The sequence below is a fragment of the Lynx canadensis genome, chromosome D3 (genome assembly GCF_007474595.2).
Source record: "Lynx canadensis isolate LIC74 chromosome D3, mLynCan4.pri.v2, whole genome shotgun sequence".
Taxonomy (NCBI): domain Eukaryota; kingdom Metazoa; phylum Chordata; class Mammalia; order Carnivora; family Felidae; genus Lynx; species Lynx canadensis.
In genome coordinates, this window is record NC_044314.2 from 66,172,286 (window position 1) to 66,194,458 (window position 22,173).

General features: G+C 49.4%; 1 protein-coding gene across 1 annotated transcript in view; it reads right to left on the bottom strand.

Moving 5' to 3' along the window:
- The window catches only part of GNB1L (G protein subunit beta 1 like), a 59,326-nt gene that overhangs the window by 21,230 nt on the left and 15,923 nt on the right, over positions 1 to 22,173 (bottom strand). Inside the window, exons 2-5 of the mRNA XM_030336659.1 lie at positions 11,083 to 11,228; positions 10,464 to 10,589; positions 4,792 to 4,954; positions 579 to 677 (exon numbers count right to left, since the gene is read on the bottom strand). Coding sequence (XP_030192519.1) covers positions 579 to 677; positions 4,792 to 4,954; positions 10,464 to 10,589; positions 11,083 to 11,207 — 513 coding nt within the window. The 5' untranslated portion in view covers positions 11,208 to 11,228. The remainder of the gene's footprint in view (positions 1 to 578; positions 678 to 4,791; positions 4,955 to 10,463; positions 10,590 to 11,082; positions 11,229 to 22,173) is intronic.

Below are 22,173 nucleotides of genomic sequence, written 5' to 3' on the forward strand. Positions count from 1 at the left end.
ACCCACTCCCCAGCCCCAGGCTTCGGCTGCCAGCCCCAGGAGATGCCTCCGGACTCTCTCTAATCAGAATAGTCAAGAAACAAGGAAATGGCTTAGACAATCAGAAACGCCAAGTGTGGCTGCAGGCAAAGACAACGTGTTAAGCCCACTCTTGCCTCTATGAGGCAAAGAAGTAACACAAAGTAATCCCAAGCAGAGCAGGGGCCAGGCAGGCTTGCAGGGTTAGCCAGCACTTCCCTCCTAACCTCGTGCACAGTTGCAGGGCTGCGGACTGGTGTGCAGAGAGGAGCGGAGCTTAGCTGACCCAGCTGTCCCTCCTCACCGCATGGGCAGGGGGGCACCCTGTGGAGGACAGCACAAGCTAGGCCTGTCCTGGGCAGTTTGCACGAGTAGCAGCAGCGGCAGGACGACAACAGGAGCTGGCTGGGATACCGAGGCTGCGGAAGGCAGTGTGTACACGTATTCCCAGGGGGCTAATTGTCCTTTGGTTTGACGATAAACCAAATCCTGAATGGGGCATGATTCACGGCCCGGAAGGCGTGGCTGGCAGGGCGTGGTTGGCGTGCGCTGGGCCTTACCTGCCACAGCTCCAGGCACATGGGCATGCCCGGCTTGGCATCTGCCTCCGGCTTCAGGGTGCACACTGACGTCTTGGATGGCATCTCCAGAATCTGAACCTGACAGTAAGAAAACAAGTTGATTTGGGCCGGCGCCAAGTCGAGCTTGTGCTATACAAACAAGAGACTTTTAAGGCGATTAGCCAAGGCTGCTGCGAGTTTCTGTCTGCTCCCCGTAGGAACCTGGGAGCCGAGCCTCCTAATTAGGCCGCACAGGCTCGTGGGCTTGGGCACTGCCGGGTGTTGCAAAACTCACGCGTCATTCCTGAGTGACCGGCATGTCCCTCTAACCAGCATCACCACCTGGCAGCCGCCTCCGGCCTCTCCCGATTTTACCTTTTCACTGAGTGGGAGGCTTGCTCGGCACTGACTCAGTTTGCCCATTCGCCTGATCTCTGCTTCCTTCTCTTTCCTGGTGTGGGTTTTCATGTGAACAACTCTGAACCATCACAGGAGCATCAAACGGTTTACAGAAGTTCCCTGTGTAGGGAACATGTGGAGACCACCAGTAAGCCTAGGAAATGAACATGGTGTGCACCAGTGGGAACTCTATTTGGAGCCTGGCTGTTCCCAGCACCCCTCACCTCTATACTGGGCATCACAGTGGTGTTTTGTGTCACCAGGCCCTCCTGCGCCTGGGCTGGAAGGTATGCCTTTTTGGTCCACATAGCCAGGTCATACTTAGGCCCTGGCTCACCACTGACCTGACATGGGCCAGACTCTGCCCCACACCATCTGGAGGGGACAACTGCAGCCACAAGGAGCAGGCTTGGGTGCTAGAGTACCACAGACCAGAATTGGGTCCCCAGCCATCTGCATCCCTAGTGTCTCACCTCCCTCATCCACCACACAGGGACAATGACGCCCCCTCCTGTGGTGCTTGGAAGTGGAGGGAATTCTGTGCAACGTAGGTCCACCACTCCATGGTGGGGAGGCTCCACTGTACAGATAATGTCACGACAACGTGCAGTCATCACGGAGTCACACATAATCCCTTGTCAACAAGAGGATATCCTCCGGTTTGCAGATGAAGAATCTGAGGTGCAGAGGGGTTAGGGACGTTGAAAGGACAGGTGGCCTGCTCTCTGATGCCTAGTGAACTGGAGGTGTGTGGGTCTGGGCTGGGCTGCTTCACTAAGCCACAAGGGAGAATGAGCCCAGGGTCTGGGATTAAGTCACGAGTATGAATTCCAGATCTGCTACATGCATGCTGGGTCCATGCAAGGGGACACCGCAGGCAGTGGTACCAGAAAGCCAGTGGTACAGCCTGGTCCTCTCAGCTGCAGGCCCATGTGGGGGCGCCACCCCCACAGGCTGAGGCTGTGGGTACCTTTTGGGCAGGGCTCTCGCCAGAGGCCCACACTGTATCCTAACATACAGGTTCCCCCACCCTCTGCAGGATCAGTGTTGCGCCTGCAGGATCGGTGTCCATGCCAGCCACTGTAGCCCTCACTGCCCACAAAAGAGACACAAAAGACTCTAAGTGATGTGAGAGGTTATTACTGTCGTGAAGTAAGAGGATGCTAGAAGGAGACCCCTGGAACAGCAAAGATGCTCAAGGAGAAGCTCTAGCAAAATGGAAACAAATACAAGAAAGAAGTTGCATGGGGTGCCTGGGTGGCTCAGCCAGTTAAATGTCCAACTCTGGATTTCAGCTCAGGGCATGATCTCACAGTTTGTAGGTTCAAGCTCTGTGTTAGGCTCTGCACGGACAGTTTCAGGGCCTGCTTGGGATTCTCTCTCTCCCCGTCTCTGTCTGCACCTCCCCAGCTCTCTCTCTCTCTCTCTCAAAATAAATGGAGGAAGCAGAAGTCACCGGACGCACAGCCTGCACAGGCCTGCACTCTGGATGGCCTGGCATAAGAGCCCACAGGTACAGTGAGGGATGGCCTATCCCAATTTGTGGGCCCAGGAAGACTCCTCTGGTGGCAGAGTGGAGGGGCATGAAGATAAGGGGATCAGGTAGCGGTGAGTCACCCAGCAAGCCTGCTCTAAGAGGAAAGGGAGAAAACCAGGATAGCCCTGAAGCCTGAGCTAGGTACTGTGGAAGGAAGTGTGAGTGGCAGAACCCACAGCCACATCCCGGGTGCAGGGGAGCAAGGAGCCCAGGACCTGAGGACCAGGGCAGGCCCAGGGGCCTCCGTGATTCTGAAGTGGAGCTCTGGGCTCTGGCAAAAGCCTGGATGCCTGTGCCCAGAGCCTCCTACAGACACCAGTGTGCTTTCCATCTGGCACTCAACTGCAACTTTTATTTCCAGAAGGTAAAATGTTTGGTTTGGGCAAGTGTGGCCACCCAGACGGCCAAGTGGGGTGGGAGCACGTCCTCCCCAGGCATTGTCTGGGCATAGGCCAATGATGCTTTTCCAGACAGATTCAGTCCAGGCAGATTCCACGTGGGAACATGGAAAACAACCATTTTCCCAGAATATACGAGGTTCCCAAACTGGCTGTTCCTGAAAAACATAGATGCCTCCTGCACGGACAAATGGAGAACCAGCAAGTCAGTTAAAAACAGCATCAAGCTGGGGAGCCTGGGTGGCTCAGTCGGTTGAGCGTCCGACTTCGGCTCAGGTCATGATCTCACGGTCCGTGAGTTCAAGCCCCGCATCAGGATCTGTGCTGACAGGTCAGAGCCTGGAGCCTGCTTCAGATTCTGTGTCTCCCGCTCTCTGCCCCTCCCCCGCTCATGCTGTGTCTCTCTGTCAAAAATAAATAAAACTTAAAAACAAAAACAAAAACAGCATCAAGCAGGAGATGTGGGGTCTCGGGGGCCAGGCCCGGGAGAGGGACAAGCAGCCAGGAAGACTTGGGGTGGCTGAGAAGTGGAGGACAGCCTAGGGCACCCCCCACCTGAGCAGGAAGGGCTGGCTCAGCCCGGGCTGGGTTCTGAAGTGCGCAGCACATGAGCAAGGCTTGGCGCTGCCTGGCCCCGGCTGTCCGGGAGGAAGCACAGCCCTCTCTTTTCACATTAATAAAACTTTTAACAGGTTTTTGGCAAATTGGCAAGAAAAGTGTATGTAGCTCCTAATTGGTGATTTAAACGCAATCATGAACAAATAAATGCCTGTTCCTATCTCATTATTTATGAACTGAATCTGCTTTAAGACAAACGAGTCTTCTTGGGTGGGGGCCAAACCTCACTGTGTGCACGCGGCCTCGGGTCCCTGCGCAGCGCTGCCTGCTGCACTGCCTCTTGGGGCCAGCAGGGGACAAGGAGCCAGGAGGCTCCCTCCCCTTGTACGTGTGCACACCCCAGCCCTCCCTGCCCATACTCAGAGCCCCTGACCCCCTACACTCGGCCCGGCCCTTGAGCAGCCATGCCCCGACACTCACCAGGCCTGTCTGGTTGCTGCTTCTGGGTTTTTTCTTCAATTTCCTTTCAGCTCCCCAAAAGCTGGCACCTCCACCCATACCCACATCTTCTACCTTACCCTCCCACCCTTGCGTCCCACCATCTGTTCCCATGTCCTGGGCATTGCTTCCCATGGTGGGCTCTGCCTCTCCTGCCTCTGGGGGTGTGGACATGCTGTCTAGCCTGCCCAGCTCCCTGTCACCAACTACTGCTAGCTGTTCTGGCCGGAGCCCCATATGATGGTGACTTCCGAGGCTCCATCACGCCCACCCGAAGCCCCATTCCCTGAGTTCCTCTGCTCACCTGTGCCCTCTATACTGAGCTTACTGCTCTGGTACCAGTCTTTGCCCCCAGCATCCCACATCTGACTGAGGTCTCTCATGCCAGGACCCAGTTCAGCTCCCCAGAAGGCCGCCCTCCCCTTCTGCCCTGGCTCCGATGCCCAGACTTCCATAAGGCCTCAGTTTCTCTCCCACCACCTCCTGCTGGCCTGCCTGGGACATCCCCCGATGTGTGTCTCCTCCTAAGTCCTCTGAGGACCTGTCTGAGCAGTCTCTCCCCTGACATTCGCCCATCCCGTGCCATATGGTACTGGGTGCTGGGGCCTCCCTTCCTGACTCTCACCACTGGACACCTCACAGGAGGCCAGGTCAAGGCCCCTGGAGCTGTGATCCAGCAGACAGACCTAGACCCACCACTCTGTGGGGTTCTGTGGTGGGCACAGGGTTTCTGTAACAGGTGCTTAGGATGAGCATATGTGTTTAGGGAAACCAAGTGCCAGCAGCTTGTGGAGCCAGGGGCACCACATGGGCTGGTGCTCACCTCGTCACTGCCTCTCCCCGGCATGGCCAGCATCCAGTGCCTCTGACCCCTGGCCAGGACGGTGCTCCTGCAGAAGCCCATGCTCTCCAGGCGCATGGAGTCCACGACAGCGTTTCTGCCCTCCGCCAGGTCCCATAGGCACAGCTTCAGGTCCCGGCCCTGACTGCCAGACCAAGAGGAGACAGAACGTGAGCCTCCCAGGTGAGCAGACTGGGTGTCCCATCTGGACGAGCATGCCAGGGCCAGCCTGACGCCAAAGGCAGGCAGGGGACACTTTCCAGAGAGGGACCTAGAAGGCCTCAATTATCTGGCTGGGTAACTGCAGCCAAGGAAGGGCTTTGCATCCAAGATGCCTGATGCCTCACACATTCATGGGTCGTCCCAGGGGTGCACTATGAACCCAGGCCCAGGGAACCTCATGGCCCCTGCCCCAAGCCCAGCCTCCCGCGCCCTTTCTGCCACTCCCTATGCTGCCAAAGCATGAGTTCACCCTCTTTCTTCTGTTTGTGAATGAACTTTGACAACCCAGCAATCCCACCCTCACGAATTCTCCCAAGTGAATTTAAAACCTATATTCACATAAAAGCCCATACACAAATGTTTACAGAAGCTCTGTTCATAACTGCCTGAGCCAAACCAGAAACAACCTTTCAACAGGAGACTGAGAAACCAGTGACGCATCCACACCACAGAATTCCACTCAGCAACAGACAGGGACAAACTGGGGCGCATGCAACCACCTGTAGGAACATCTGCTAAGTGAGGGGAGCCAGAGCTTAAAGGCCACCTTGTGTACGATTCCCTTGGTGGGGCGTTCTCTGTGTGTGTGGTGGGGGGGAGCATGATGGCATGTGGAGGACTACCACCTACAGGGGGTGCACAGAGGCCCTGCAGCGTGCTGACCGCCCTGTGTGGCCCTGGGGTGGCCCTACGTGATTGTGGGCATCGTCAAGCCCACAGGACGAGTCCACAAAGAGCAGACTTCGGTATGTACACATTTAGAAAACAGCCAGGGTGTCAGGGTCCCAAGACAAACTGCAGACTATGACAAATGTGTGACACAATGTGACCAAGGGGAAGGGCACCCAGGAGCCGACCTGCGGGATGTTGGAGAAGCGTGTCGACTCGATACTGAAAAGTTAAAGGAAAAACACCTTTACAAAGACACAGGACTCTAGTTGTCAGTCTGTATCCTAACCCTCAAACGGCTCAGCCTTGGCACACAGCAGGGCTGCCCACCTGTCCTTGAGGCCTTCACAGCCACTGGTGGGTGACTCCCAAGCCCACCACCTTCTACAATTACAAGGTGCTATCCCACAGGAAGAACGGACTTTCGCCTCCCCATTGCTCTGGACTCACACATTCCTGTGTTACTCAGTGGGTTGTCATCTACACTTCTCATTATTTATTTTTGTGCTAAACCATCCCAGATCGGCCAATGGGACCCCCTTCAAGCTGGCTCAGAGTCCTTCTGACATGTGTCCATCAGCAAGATATTCCAGACCTAGTATCATTTCTCCAAGGGACCCTCATTCCTTTCAGTGCAGAGAGATACTTGCAAACCAAGATCTGGATGCTGGTGTTGTTCACTGTTGTGAGGTGCTGCCGCCACCAGGCCCTCTCAGTAGACAGAGCCAGGAAATACACACACACACAGCTCACTCACACGCGCAAACACCTCCCCACACACACAGACTCACACAGGCGAACATATTTCACACACGTACCTCACACATGCAAATACCTCATATACACACTCACACATGCAAAATACCTCATACACACACTCACACATGCAAACATACCTCACATACACACAGACTCACACACGCAAACATACCTCACACACACTCACACATGCAAACATATCTCACACAGACTCATACATGCAAACATACCTCACACACACATACACAGATTCACACATGCAAACATACCACACACATGCAAATACCTCACGTGCACACACACACACGCAAACATACCTCACACAGACTCACATATGCAAACATACCACATACACACACACACGCAAACATACCTCACACACACACACACCTCACACACACTCAGACTCACACAGACTCACACACGCAAACATACCTCACACACACACATGCAAACATACCTCACACACACACTCACACACACAAACATACCTCACACCCACCCACAGACTCACACACAAATGTACCACACACACACAGACTCGCACACGCAAACATACCTCACAGACACACACACATACACACGCACACACAAACATACCACACACACACAGTCACACATGCAAACATACCACACACACACATATGCAAACATACCACACATACAGACTCACACGTGCAAACATACCTCACACACACAAACACGCACACTCACACATGCAAACATACACACACAAGAATTTCTGTATCTATCTTTGTGTATATATTTTCAAAATGCCACAAGTTCATGCTGATGCCCTGAGGCTTCTTCCTCCCCACCTCCTCCTTCTCAGGTTTGTGACTTCCTTCTCTGACCCATGAAAAATCTGCTTCCCATTTTTCCTCAAGATATTTACTGCCACGCTCCCCCAACAAGCTTGCTTGCATGATGCAGCCAGTCTCCCAACCTCCCCAGCCACTCTGAGACCTCGCCCCCATCACCCTGGTTCTCTGGCCACTGGGCATGCCACTCCAACATCCCTGCCTGGAAGCCACTCCCCACTACCTACTTCCTCAACTGCCCACGTCACTGAACTTGGAGGGGAAATAAGGGCAGGGAGGACAAGACCACCGGGTATCCAGATGGAAACAAAGAATGCTCATCCCTACCGACAGGAAATTCCAAATGAAGTGTGGGCAAAAAGAAACAAGGGTGAAGCTCCAGCCATAAGGGAAAGATGGCAAATTTGATTCCATTTCAATGGCTAACTTCTGCTCATTAAAAACACCATTAAGTGAGTGCAAACTGTAAGCCACCATGTGGAGAAGTAACTGGTGATATAAAAATATCAACCATATCCAGAATATAAAAAGAACTCTCAGTAAGAAAAAGGTAGTCAATCCAATAAAGAAATGTGCATTTAAGGAAGACTTTGTCCCAGTGGCTAACGAATGCAGAAGAGGGCTGGCTCATTAAGTGGTCAGGAAAATGCAAATGAGGCCACACCAGAAGCTCCCAGGCCCCAGGGGGCAGTGGAAGGGTGGGATCACCTACTGCACTGGGGACAGCCTGCCACTTTCTGAGCAGCCCAACATGTGCACACCCTGTGGCCCGGACGGCCCACCTCTGGATATAGGGTCCCACCTGCAGACACGGCACACCTGGCACCAGGAGACCCAGATGGGACTCTTTCTTTTTAAGATTTTTTTTCTTCTCTTTTCTTTTCTTTTTTTTTTTTAAGTAGGCTCCATGCCCAGCATGGAGCCCAATGAGGGGCTTGTGCTCACACAACCCTGAGATCAAGACCTAAGCTGAGATCAAGAGTTGGAAGCTTAACTGCCACCCAGGCACCCCAGATAGGAGCCTTCCTAAGTGCCATTCTCAGCCCCAAGTGGACAACCGAGATCTCTACTGACAGTAGAATGGTAAACAATCCACATCCAGTGGAATACCACACAGGAAAAAACCCACACAATGCACTGTGTAGCATGATGGTGGATCTCACAACATAAAGCTGAATAGAAGAAGTCATATACAGAGGAAGCTGTTCTGTATGGCTCCATTTTTTTAAGTAGAGAAAAAATTAGACATGACGACTCCATGCATTTTGGAAATGCACATTCAGATGATACAGTGAGAATAAGGTGCAAGGGGCTGCCTCCCGAGGCCAGGAGCAGGGCAGACATCATGCCCGGCAGTGTTGTGTTTCCTGACTGGAGTGGTTACCCAGGTGTCCACTCTGTAATAACACAACGGTCTGTAAACATGTTATGTGCACTTTTCTCTAAGTATGCACAATTCGCAATGAAAAAGGGAGGAAACAAATCCACCCAGGTGGCTGTCACTGGCACAGGTGTGCTCTCAGGCACGCAGGCGGCAACTAACTCTCAGCCTGGCTCCCAGCTTTCTGTCCTCTGGCCTCCCCTTGACATGAAAGTGTACCTTCCTTTCTCAAGGGCCACTTTAGAGAGACTTGGCTCCAAACACAGCTGGGTGCACGGCCTCTAGTGCAACGTAAATGCACCTGGGCATTCCAAGTACCTGCACAGTCTGTGCTGTGGACCTCCTGACCCATGGGCCCCCTGCCCAGAGCAGGACCACCGCCATGCCATCCAGGTTGGAAGGGGAGGTACCATCAACATTTATTCCCCACACAGCATCAGGCCAGCTCAGGGAGCAGAACTCAGGGCCAGGAGTTCCCTGAGAACAGCCCAAGGTATCTGGGCCCTGGAGGAGCAGGAGACCCCAAAGGGTCTAAGGCCTCAGCTGAAAACTCAAGAGGAATGTTTACAAATAGGAACTTCCAGTGCAAGTGGGGTATTTGGACGCAACATCTATTCTGAGGATCAGGGAAAGACCACAACTGTATGGAGGGCCTTCCCTACCAACTGGAGATGGGGGCCAGCTTGGCCAGGGAGGGGGCAAGGCGCCGCAACGGCCCTGCAAGCACATACATCCGGGGCCACTGCCCTTCCGGATACCTCCAGTCTGTCAGGCACCTGCAAGCCACCTTCAGGGTGGTGGGAACGGCATGTCTGGCACAAAAGTGCTTTGAAGATGGGTGGGGGCCTGACAGGCCTCCTCCTCTGGGGACTGGGAACCATGGTACCCAGATGTCTGGGCTCCAAATCTAGAGAAGGAACACAGACCTGCCCTGGAGGGCATTCAGGAAAGTTTCACTTAAACTTGATAGACATAAACTCATTCTCTTACCCACCTGCCCCTTCCTGCTGCCTCTTGGCCCACCTCTCACCTGGAGTCCCCAAGCTGGTACCTCCACAAAGCTGTGGTGGCAGTGCCAGAACACAGCCCCTCTGGGCTCTGCTGCCCGGCCTCCATCCCTCACACCCCCCATGACACGCACAGGCTGGGCCTGCAGTGGCTTTGGCACACGCAGTTTCTTCTACCAGGAGTGCCAGACCCCACCTCGCTCTCGCCATCCCATCTCACCCTGCACTGGTCAGCCCAAATGCCATGGACCTGGGTGCCTGTGTGGCACTGTCAGTGCCCCTAGGGGTGGCCACACTCAGGGTTTGGAGCACAGCCCCAGTCAGTGGGTAGGCATTAGGTTTAGGCTTTGCACCACCCTGGTGACCAGTCCTAGCCACCTCGTGGGAAGGTGGCCACCCATCAAAGCAGCCGCTGTGACACCAGAGCCCTGGGGAAGGGAAGCTGAGGCTCCTCTAAGGAGATGCCTTGGGCTCAGCCATTGAGCCCCCAGCTCTTGCCCCTGGAGAGGCCTGCTCAGGCCAGGGAGGTGTGGGGCTGTAGACAGAGCTGCTTTCTGTGTTCATCATCTCAGTGGGCCTGGATAGCGCAGTGGTCACAGACGCTGCAGTGATGGGCACCCAGCCCACCTACAGTCTCAGGGCAGACCAAGGGCAGAGGTCACACTGCTCCGCACTGGGAGGGGCTGCCTGGCAGCTGGGGGAAACCCCAAGAGCCTCCACTGGCAAGCTCTTGGCCCCTGGTGAAAGCCACAGCTTAACTCCTTTGGGACTGCACTCACCGCCACCAAGACCCACCTGAGGAGCTGGTGCCCTTGGGGCAATGAATGCAGCCAGGTTACACACTGGCCCCGATGGCCGTCCAGGGTAGCAACCGCCCTCCGTGTCTGCAGGCTCCAGATGTGCACCAGCCCACTCAGGGATCTGTTCTGACAAGTGCAAGCACAGACTCAGGAAGAGGCGTCAGCGGAGGACATTCCCAGCATGCTCTGTAGGGCTGGCCTGGAAACCACCCAGCTGGTAGACCAGACGTTCCGTTGTTGGGTTTTCGTTTAGGTGATGGCTGTACATGTGAACTAAGGGTAAAAGTGGCACAGTGCTCTTTTTCCAAGGGTGGTGGGCAGAGAGTCCCTCAGGCAGAGTCTACTTCTCTGGAGAGGAATGGGGGAGCTCCATCGTCACTGTAAACTGGATGGTGTCTATAACAGAGAGGGCATGTTCCTACCTCCTCCGAGGGGGGCGGGCCCAAGGGACAGCTTGTCGAGTAGGCTCTGAAAGGGCAGTCTGCCCAAGTGATGGGCAGCCTGAGCCCTTCACTAGGACCCCCAACTGAGTGCCGGGCTCGTTGCTAGCCCACCACCTTCTGAATTCACCCCGGGCTAACCCCTGGGGTTAGGTTGGGACCGCAGCTACTCACCCTGAGAGGAGGAGCGGCTGCCCCTGCCCTTCGGCTCCTCCGAAGAAATGCAGCGCATGTACTGCCGACTGGGTACCTCGGAGGACAAACCGCGGGTCTGGCGGTGGGAGCGGCGAGGCTGCCATACTGGAAGGAGGTGCAGTTACCTGGGGACCAAGGGAGGGTGTAAGTGACACACCTGTCATCCTTCAGGAAGGTAGTCAGTAGGAGCCCCCCTGGATGCTGCCCACCCCCTTCAGCCTGTCTTCCATCCTGCCTACTGGCCTCTACACTCAAATGGCATCACCGTGGCCCCAACCTATACTGTCTCTGGGTGGGCACCATGGCACCCACACCCTTTTGAGGCCACTCTTACCCTCAGTGTCCTGCGTAGAGCCAGCCACTGGCCTCCAGGCCTCCCTGTCCACCCACCGGCTGTAACCTCTGGCTCCCTGGACCCCACTGGCTGCAGCAGCACTGCTCTAGCCAGGGAAGACTCCTCCTCACTTGGGCTCTCCACACACCCAGTCTCATCTCTGGACCTAGCTGAATCCTGCAAATTCAGTCTCCCTCCTCCCTCACGAGGCCCATCTCCTCTCCTCCCTGCAACGGGGCAAAGACATGCCGGGACATGCTGCCCACCTAGGCCCCGCAGCAAGCTTGTGAGAACAGGGGCCACGCTGGTCTGCTCCCCCCAGACCACAGGCCTGGCCAAGCACATAGAAGCTGCTCAGCAAGTGTATACTGAAGGGATGAACCAATGGACAGACAAGAGGTGTGTGGGGTCCCTGGGCAAGCAGGACCCAAAGATGGAGAGGGCCCTCTCCCTCACGTGTGCTAAAATATACCACCTGCTGGGTCCTGAAGGCCTGCACAACCACCCTTCGAGAAGGCAGCACCCCATTTACTGTTGGTGAAACTAGGGCAGAGACCGATCTGGTGAGCTGCCCCAGGCCACTCAGACCCAGGCCTGAAATGGCATGCTGCCACAAAGGGGCAGAGTGGTTTGGGCACTGGTGTGTGGGCAAGGGGCAAGAGACTGAGTCACCTTGCCACTCCCCTGGAGGACTGATATCACAGATGAGTGACCCTTCCTCAAATCACTGGTCCTATGTTTAAAGCCTGCTGGGGCCCACCCACCTGAAAGAAGAAGCCTCCCTGTGTCCCCGCCTGAGCCTGCCCCAGTGATGGTACAGGGGTGGTTGCTGGACCAGAAGTGACCTGCCCCAATGACCAAGGGGCAGGTCCCAGGCCAGGCTGAAGGTTGAAAGGGAAAGGCCAGGAGCAGACCGCTGGGGAACTGTAGTAACTTCATCAGGAGGTCCTCTCCTGCTGGGCTCTGAGACACTTCCCAACCTGCCCGTCAGGGAGGAGGCCACCCGACCACTGCAGCAGCCACAGCCACAGCCACAGCCACCAGAGGAATTGGGGCAGGGAAAAGGACAAGAGCAGAGAAGACAGCATTCCTCCAGGAGGGGGCTCTGGCCTATGCCAGAGGTTAGAGAGGGTTCTAAGCCAAGGACGGAGGAGGCCCATGCAGGAGAGGGCTGCAGGCTGAGGACAGGCAAATGCGCAGGCGCAGAGGCAAGAGAGGCATGGGTTTCTCCAGCAGATCAGTCCAGGCACTGCTTCATCCACACCCTTAACAGCGAAGCCCTGTGTACCTCCCCTCCTTGAAACCATCCCAGACCCTTTCGTTCTCTCTCTCCCGTCAGAATAGAGCCAGGAGTAGCTTGATTAAGCAAAAGGTTCAAAACACCTAAGAAATGCCACCGTCAAGGCAGCTGGGAACTTGCAAACCAGGGGGCTCCAAGTCACCAAGGCAGCACAAGGCGGTCAGTGACCCGAGCCTCTGGAGACCACAGGAACCTGGGAAACGCTGCACAGACCCGGCAGGAGGCCATTGCCAGCACCAGGCTGGCTGAGGCCTGGCCCATGTGAGGGCTGGAAGTAGGGCTGGGGGCTGAGATCCTAATGACCCAGAGCAGAGACTACAGGGCCAGGGCCAAGAAGGGGCAGATGCTTACCCTTAATGGTGAGAGACCCCAGGAAGCCACTCTACAGCTCCATCCTGCCTTCATCGAGGGGTTTCAAAGAGAAGGAAGGGGTCCCTCGGAATGTGCCTTACAAATAGCCAAATCCTTGTTTCTTTCTCTTTCTTTCTTTCTTTCTTTCTTTCTTTCTTTCTTTCTTTCTTTCTTTTTTAGGGTTTTCACTCTAAAAGCCCCTCTCACCTTTGGCTGAAAACCAAATGACTCTTCTCAAACATAAGGACAGCCTCCTGTGGGCAGAAGAACCTGACCCCACACTGCTCCACAACCCATGGCCCCTGCTCTGCTGTGGGACAGGTAAGCTGCCTGGAGATGCTTCTGGGCTGGGGCTACAAACCCTGCTAGGCTACCCTCAAGCAGGTGGGCTTGGGACAAGTTCTGAGGAGCAGCTATTGGATCCTCAAAAGCTACTGACTGTCTGTGCTATGCCTGCTCTGCAAGAATAGCTGATCAGCTCCAGGATCTCAGATTTGGAAAAACCCAAGAATGGAGAACCCCGCTAATGCACATCAACCCACCAGAAAAGCCCTGGTCCCTAGGGACTAGGGAGTGGGGAGCATTCCACCCCACAGTCCAGGCCTTGGAGTCCTACAGGCCACTTCTGTGCAGGTTCCCACGGTACAGTCCCGACTTGCACACACACCATGTTCAAGCGCGTGCTTGCGTACATGCACAGGAGGCACACACATTCACATCCACTCACATATACATACACACGCATGCACATGCACGCACATACTCACACACACATTCATAGACAGCACGGGGGCCTTGGGCAGTGCCAGCCGAAGCCCAGCCCACACTTGCCACCTGCCTGCGGCCTGATGGGAGTTTCCAGAACCTCACCAGCACAAGGCTCAGTCTGAGGTGATGAAATCAAGTTCTCCTCTATTGTTTCCTCAGAACTGCAGGGAACAAACCCGTCACGTTGTTACAACAACCAAAATGTTCAGGCCAAAATGATGCATCGGCAATTAAGGGCTCCATCATTTCAAGCAATTAAAATAAATGCTTTATTTGAAAACTAATTAATTCTAGCTACATATTTTTCCCATGACAATATCCTATGATTACTTGATTTATGACATCTAATTATTCTTTATTAATCTAATTGAGAATAATCGCGTTATCCTATCTTCCCTGGCACTGGGCCGCCCGGAGCGGAGGCCACAGCCCCTTGTGCAACACCAGTGCGTGATACCAGCCGCCCGCCGCTGCTTCGTTTCCCTGTTCTGTCACTTGTCTTTTCCTCCCAGAGGGCAAAGGAACATGAAACTTAATCCACTGAGCACAACTTCAGATTCTGCCTGCTCCTCGAGATGTCAAAGAGAGACACATTCTTTTCAAAATTAAAAAGAAAGACAATCTGACACAATTTGCGCAACTCTGACAGCCTTTCCAACTGATGTTATGAACCCCCCACTCCCCCACCCCCCTGAAAGCCCCTCAGGCCCTTGGCCCATGGATGGAGGATGACAGCGCCCCCCTACATCCCATCTTAGAAGCAGCAGTCTGGCAGGGCTTACATAGGGTCATCCACACAGAGAGGGGCCCCAGACCCTCCCTCCTGGTGTGGACAGCAGCAGGGGCAGGGGCGGGAGCAGGGTCCCATGTGGAAAGGCATCAGGGCTACATTTGGAACTTACCGTCCCACAAAGCCATGTGTACCTTGGGCAGGTGCAGCAGCCACAGGGACCCAAGGACGCCCCTCCTGGGGGGGTGTGCGCAGGAGAACACACACAACCAACCAGTGACTGGCAAACACAGAAGAGGCAGGGCCAGGGGAGAAGCTGGTACCCAAAGACCACGGGTCCCTACCTCTGTGTGCCCCACAGCCTAACCTGCAAACAGGTCCCACTCAGTCACAGAATCCTTTCCTTTTACTGCCCCAGAGCCACTGGTCCCAGAAGAAGCTTGGAATCAAAACCAGCATGAAGTGAGCCCAAGCAGGGGAGCCACCACCCAGAGACAGATACCCATGCACTGCTCTTGCCTGTCCCCGCCAACCGGGTCCTGCCTGCTTGGGAGTATAAGGACAGGCTACACAGGATGTTGGGAGTGCCTCAAAGAGGACCCCAAGTCCTCTCACACGTGTGCCTAGAACAGCTCCAGCAGCCCCAAGAGGCACTAAGAATTCCATAACCAGCACAGACTAGGGAAGCACTACTACCTGGCAGGATAGATGCCCACAAAACAACTAAAAATGCTAATAAAATAAAAAACCAAAATCTTCAGTACATCACTAAGCTGGTAAAAACAAACAACAACAACAACAACAGAAAAAGTTTAGAACCTTCACAGGCCCAACACTTCAGTGGAATTAAACCTAGTGAGGTCTGCGGAGCCCCCAGTTGGTGCCCGCCCTGAGGGCATTTGCTACATTAGTGACCCAGAATTCTGGTTCTCAAGCAAGGCCTCTGAATCGATGAAAGACAATGCTAGGGCTCTCCCAAAGTGGGCAATCTCACAGGAGTATCTCCATAAAGATGAGACCCCCACAAGGCTGAATTCTCAGTGTTAGACTGAACCAGAGGTAAACCTACAACCAGAGTTGCCAGAATAATGCCAGCTCCCAGGGTTTAGTCCTAATTTACACCACTTTGGGAGGTCCTCAAAACTTCAGTCTGTAAATGTCTCTCAGAAGGAGCCCACCTTCAACACCGGCCTGAATGAATTCATAGATAAAGCCCTATGAAATGCAAGTAATCAAAACTCATAGAAACAAAAAAGGAAAAATTGCACCATGAGTGAGAGCCATGAGAAACAACAAGAGGCAGAACTAGACCTCTAGTGCACAAAGCATTCAGGCATATAAAACAGGGATATTTAATGCTCTTAAAGAAATAAAAAGAGGGAGCTAAAACTCCAAGTTGAGAGCATAAAACCACCACTCAGATTTGAAAAAAGATCCAGGCAGGTGAAAGGTTGTTGGGAAACAGGAGATCTACATTGTGCCAAGGTATTACACTACAGATTATTTACTGATCACAGAAGGAGAATGTTCCTTAACAATGGAGACATCTGGCTGTCACCACCTTCACCATGAGATCGAAGCTGGCACCGCCAATTGTAAACAAACCAGCATCACTTATCTCCTGAGGTGATGCCAGAAGACACGGCACCATCCCTGTACATCTGTGCCAACAACCTGCAGAAAACAATCAGATACATCTAGATTATGGGATACTGGGCAAGATAACTAGCTCCGACTTATCATAAAGGTCAAGATCAAGAGAAAAAACAAGAGCAAAAAGCAGGGTGAGTGTTCTAAATTGAGAGACTAGAGGCATCGTGACCAAATCTAACAGGTGAACCTTGATTAGACTCTAGATCAAAAAAGGTGGGGGCTATCAAGGACATTTTGGTGACAAATGGGAAAATGCGAATATGGACTACAGATAATATGGAATTATTGTTAATTTTCTTGGGCAGCAGGACAGTGGTATTTTATGGAGAAGAACGTCCTTATTCTCAGGCAATGGTGTTGCAAGGGTGAAACATCATGATGTCTGCACATTGTTTTCAAATGTGGCAACATGTTAACAAGTGGTGAACACAAGTGAAGAGTATGCAAGTATTTACTCTGCTACACTTGCAGCTCTTCTGTAGGTTTACAATTATAAAAGCACTCTAGATGAGGGGAAGGAAGATAAATCTGCCCTGGACTCATAACCAGAATAAGGAACACATAGATCAAGAAGAAAGCAAACAGCAAAAAGGAAAATAAGCGAAAGAATTTGAATAGATATTTCATAAGAAACATAAATGGCTAATAAACATATGAAAGAGATGTTTAACCTAATCTTGGAAATGCTTGTCAAAACCAGTGTGATAGAATTACACTCCTAGAAGATTAGCAAAAAATTAAACAATCTGTCAAATGTTGACTACAATGTGGGACAACTAGAAACCTTTACCATGCTACCGGCAGCATAAATTGAAAGAATCACTTTGGAAAACAATCTGGGATTAGTTTGCACACGTTATGATGCAACAGTCCCCTTTCTTAGATAAACTAAAGAAATTCTCACATGTGTACAAGGAGAGATTTGTAGAAGAATGTTCATAGCAATATTATGCATGCTAATAAAAACTAGAAACAACTCAAATGGCCCTCAACTGCAGAACAGGATAGAATTGATATATTCATACAATAGACTATTCCACAAAATTGAAACTGTATAAACTCCAGTCTCACATGGATGAAACTCAAAATCCTAATTCTCATCAAGAGACATTAAGGGTGTAAAAAATGAGGCTATAGACAGGGAGAAAATATTCATGACACATATATCTGATGAAAAACCATACTCAGATTATAAAGTTAATAAGCAAAAGTTAAAGTGATTCTAAAAGGCTAAAATTAGAGATGGACAAAGGTATTTCAGGCAAAAGAAACTAAAAAAAGCAGGAGTTGAAATACAGATGTCAACAAAGTTGAATTTTAGCTGAAAAGCATTAGAATTGACAAACCCAGATACTTTCCAATACTGAAAGCTGCAATTCACAATGAATATATGATAGCTGTGAATATCTATGCGCTAAACAACAGAAACACTACCTTTATAAAACAGAAACTACAGGAAATGTAAAGAGTCACAGAAAAAACTCATCAATAATTGGAAAACATGATATACTACTACTCTCAGTACAAGTCATTATCAAGTGGATGATACTAAGTAAGGAGATAGAAGACTCCATGAGGTAAATATTATGGATCCATATGGAACTTTACACTCTGCTAACAGAGACTACATCTTCTTCTTAAGTGCACATGAACATGTGTAAAAATTGTATATTGGGTCACAAAGAAAATACCAGTAATTTCCATTAAAAAGAAATATTATAAACATATACTATAACCACAGCACAAACTAGAAATTAACAAAATAAAAACTAAAGTGTCCTCCCAACTAAAAATTTAAAACCATTTATTAAACGTGGGGTGCCTGGGTGGCTCAGTCGGTTGAGCATCTGACTTTGGCTCAGGTCATGATCTCGCAGTTCGTGAGTTCGAGCCTCGTGTCGGGCTCTGTGCTGAGAGCTCAGAGCCTGGAGCCTGCTTCTGATTCTGTGTCCCCCTCTCTCTCCACCCCTCCCCTGCTTGTGCTCTGTCTCTCTCTGTCTTTCAAAAATGAATAAACAAAAATTTTTTTAAACATTTATTAAACAATAGATTTTAGGTAAAAGGGGAAGTACTTAATCCACAAATTTTAAAAATGACAATGAAAAACACTGTAAACCAGAATTCGTGAGATATATTTAAAGCTTGACCAGAGGGAAAGTAGAGATCAGTATAACTTAGGAATATCATGCAAAAATAGTAAAATATTAGCAAACAAAATATAACATCAACTTAAAGAAATAATACATGATGACCAAGTGGAATTTATCCTTGAAATGCAAGGTTAGCTCAATTAGAAAATCCATTAATGTCATACAACATATTAATAAATCAGTGAGAAAAATCATATAATTATCTCCATAGATACGAAAAAAAAGCCTTTGACAGTATTCAATACCCATTTTTTAAATTTTTTTTTTTAACATTTATTTTTATTTTTGAGACAGAGAGAGACAGAGCATGAACGGGGGAGGGTCAGAGAGAGGGAGACACAGAATCTGAAACAGGCTCCAGGCTCTGAGCTGTCAGCACAGAGCCTGACGCGGGGCTCGAACTCACGGACCACGAGATCACGACCTGAGCCGAAGTCGGCCGCCCAACCAACTGAGCCACCCAGGCACCCCTCAATACCCATTTTTTACTAAAACACCTAACCAAATAGAAACTGACTAAAAATGACTAAAATACACACACACACACACACACACACACACACACACACACAAAATCCCCTCCTTAGTTCTACAGACATTACTTTATGAAGGAATACTGGAGGTATTTCCTCTAAGATCAGAATACCCAACATCTATACTACTATTCAACACTGCACTGGAGGTTTAAACCAATGCAATTAAATAAGAAAAATCAATTAAAGGCATATGACTTAGAAAAGAAAACATTAAATTATTTTCCAGATAACATGATTATATACATGAAAACCTCAGATAATCAAACATAAAATAGAGTCAAACATTAAAAAAAAAAAAAAACTTTAGTATGGTAGCAGGAAAAAAACTCACAAAGAGAACTCAATAGCTTCCTTATGCCCAAACAGTAACCTGTTAAAGAAAAGTCCATTCATAATACCAACTTAGAAGATAAAATGACCTAATAAACTTAAAATTTTTTCCATGTCAAAAGAGATAAAATTCTAATATTTCTAAAATATACAGAAATCTTTGGGGCACCTGAGGGCTCAGTTGGGTAAGTGTCGAACTCTTGATTTCAGCTCAGGTGATGATTTCAAGGTCATGAGATCAAGCCGAGTCGGGCTCCATGCTAGGTGTAGAGCCTGCTTCAGATTCTCTCTCCCTATGACCCTCCCTTGCTCTCTCAAAAAATAAAATAAGATAAAATACATAGAAATCTTCAAAATTAAGTAAAGTCCAAAGACCAAATAGGCAAAAGACATGAATTCACATACACAAGAAATGAAAATGGCCCTTAAACATATAAAAAGATGCTTAACATCACTCATGCAGAAATGTAAATTGAAACTACTTTGACAGATTCTGGCCAGGATGCATAAGCTCACTATAGCCTTTCTCTCTCTGGCTGACCGCAACTATAAAAACTCCAGACAAAATATGAGGAGCAATTACCTAAAAATTTTGAAAAGTGAACAATAGCAGACAGACTTTGGAGGCAAAACTTTGGAGAAGTGACCTGTATGGGGATGAGTTTTCTGTTTTTATTATTATGTCTTGAGGCACTGCCTTGAGGATAGGCCCAGCTTGCATAGCTGCCATGCAGCAGTGGCTAAAACTTAGACTAACAACTTTACAAAGAGTTTAAAGAATGTGAGAGGAAATCCCTGATGGTTTGTTTTCTCTCTCAGCACTGCCCCAAGAATGGGCCCCAGACATAGAACTGTGTGGGAGAAATGACTCTGAGAGAAACTTCTGTCTTTTTGGCCAGAGAGAGAATCCTGCAGGATGGAGTGTGAGTGGGGGGCAGGGGAGGGAGGGAGAATTGCAGAGAGGAAAGAGCTAAAGAAAAAGGTCTCTCAATTCTGTGAATGAACCCACAAAAGTCCCAGGCTCACTGCTGAGATTCATAAGCCTGGGACGGACCCAAAGGAACATCTCAAAAGGTTTGAAAATTGAAAAGAGATTAAAACCATAGCCCACAAAGGGCAAGACAGAATTGTGTGGCAATTCTAACTGGATTGACTGCCTGCTAATATAAAACTCAACATTCTCCAGAGGGCCCAAAGTAATACTCAACCAGGACATGTCTAGGATACAATACAAAATTATTCAACATACCAGGAACTAGGAAATGAGACCAGTTCTCATGGGAAAAGACAACTTATAGATGCCTACCTTGAGACGATTCAGATGTTGGGAGTATCATTAAGGATTCTAAAGCAACTTTTAGGATTATGCTCCATACAGCAAAGGTAAACACACTTGAAATGAACAGAAGTAAAGTTCTCAACAGAGAAATAGAATTTTTTTAGGGCCAATTTTTTTAGGGCACCTGGGTGGCTCAGTCAGTTAAGCGTCCAGCTCTTGATTTCAGCTCAGGTCATGATCTCACGGTGTGTGGGACTGATCCCTGTGCTGGGCTCCACACTGACAGAGCAGAGCCTGCTTGGGATTCTCTCTCTCCTCTCTCTCTGCCCCTCCCCTGGCTTGCATGCACGCTCTCTCCCTCTCTTAAATTAATAAATAAACATTTTTAAAAAGGTAGTTTTTTTTAAAGGAAATGTCAAAACCAAATAATACAATAATCTGAAACAAAAAAATTCAATATGGAATGGGAGATGACAAAGGAAAGAGCCAATGAACATGAAGATTAATAGAAATTATCCAATAAGAAGACAGAAAAGAAAACGATTGAAATAAACGATTAGAGCCTCAGTGACTTGTGAAATAACTGTAAAAGGTCTGACATTTGTGTCACTGAAGTCTTAGAAGAAGAGAAAGAAATGGAGCAGGAAAATTACTTGAATAAATCACTGCCTGAAATTTTACAAATTTGAGAAAAGACAAAAATTTATAGATCTAAGGACTCAATGAACCATAAGCAGGATAAAAACTACATTCAAACACATCATAATTAAACTGTTGAAAATAATAAAGGAAAATAACTCAACATTGATGACACATACATAGGGAAATAGTAATCTGAATTAGTGTGGATTTCTCATCAGTAACCACAGAAGCCAGGAGACGGTGGGGTGTCTTTAAAGTATTAAAAGGAAAAAAAAAAAAACCCTCTATATCCAGTAAATTCTCTTTTGGGAATGAAGGCAAAAATATTCTCAGATGAAGGAAAACAAAGAGAATTTCTCACCAGCAGATATAGCCTAAAAGAAATACTAAATGAGGTTCTACAGCTCAAAAATAATGAGAACCAGAAAGAAATATGGGCCTTCAAGAAGGCAGAGGAAGACAAACAGTAAATATCTGGGTAAATATAAAAGCAAAATTTCACCCCTTAAGTGAACATGTATATTACTAAAATAACACTGTGGTGGGGTTTTCAGTATGACAGCTATCACATGAAGGCAGGAGAGTAAGAGGACATATATGATTGTAAGGCTTTGATATTTTACTTGAAATGAAAAAAAAAATTAACTCTAAGAAGACTGTGAAAGGTTGAGAATGTACGCTGCAATCTCCAGAGCAACCATTAAAAACACAGTATATAATACAAAGAGATACAGCCAAAAGCCAATAGAAAAATTTAAACAAGAGTATTTGAAAATATTTAAATAATTCATAAGGAAACAGGAAACAGGGAGAGGGGAACCAAAAAACTAGAGGAAAAAGAGAAAATAACAAAACGGTAGACCAAAATAGAATCATATCAATGATTATAATAAATATAAATGCTCTCAATGTGTTAATTATAAGATCCAACAATGATAAGCTATTTAAAAAAAGATCCAACTATAAGTTATCTGGCAGAAACCCACCTTAAATATAA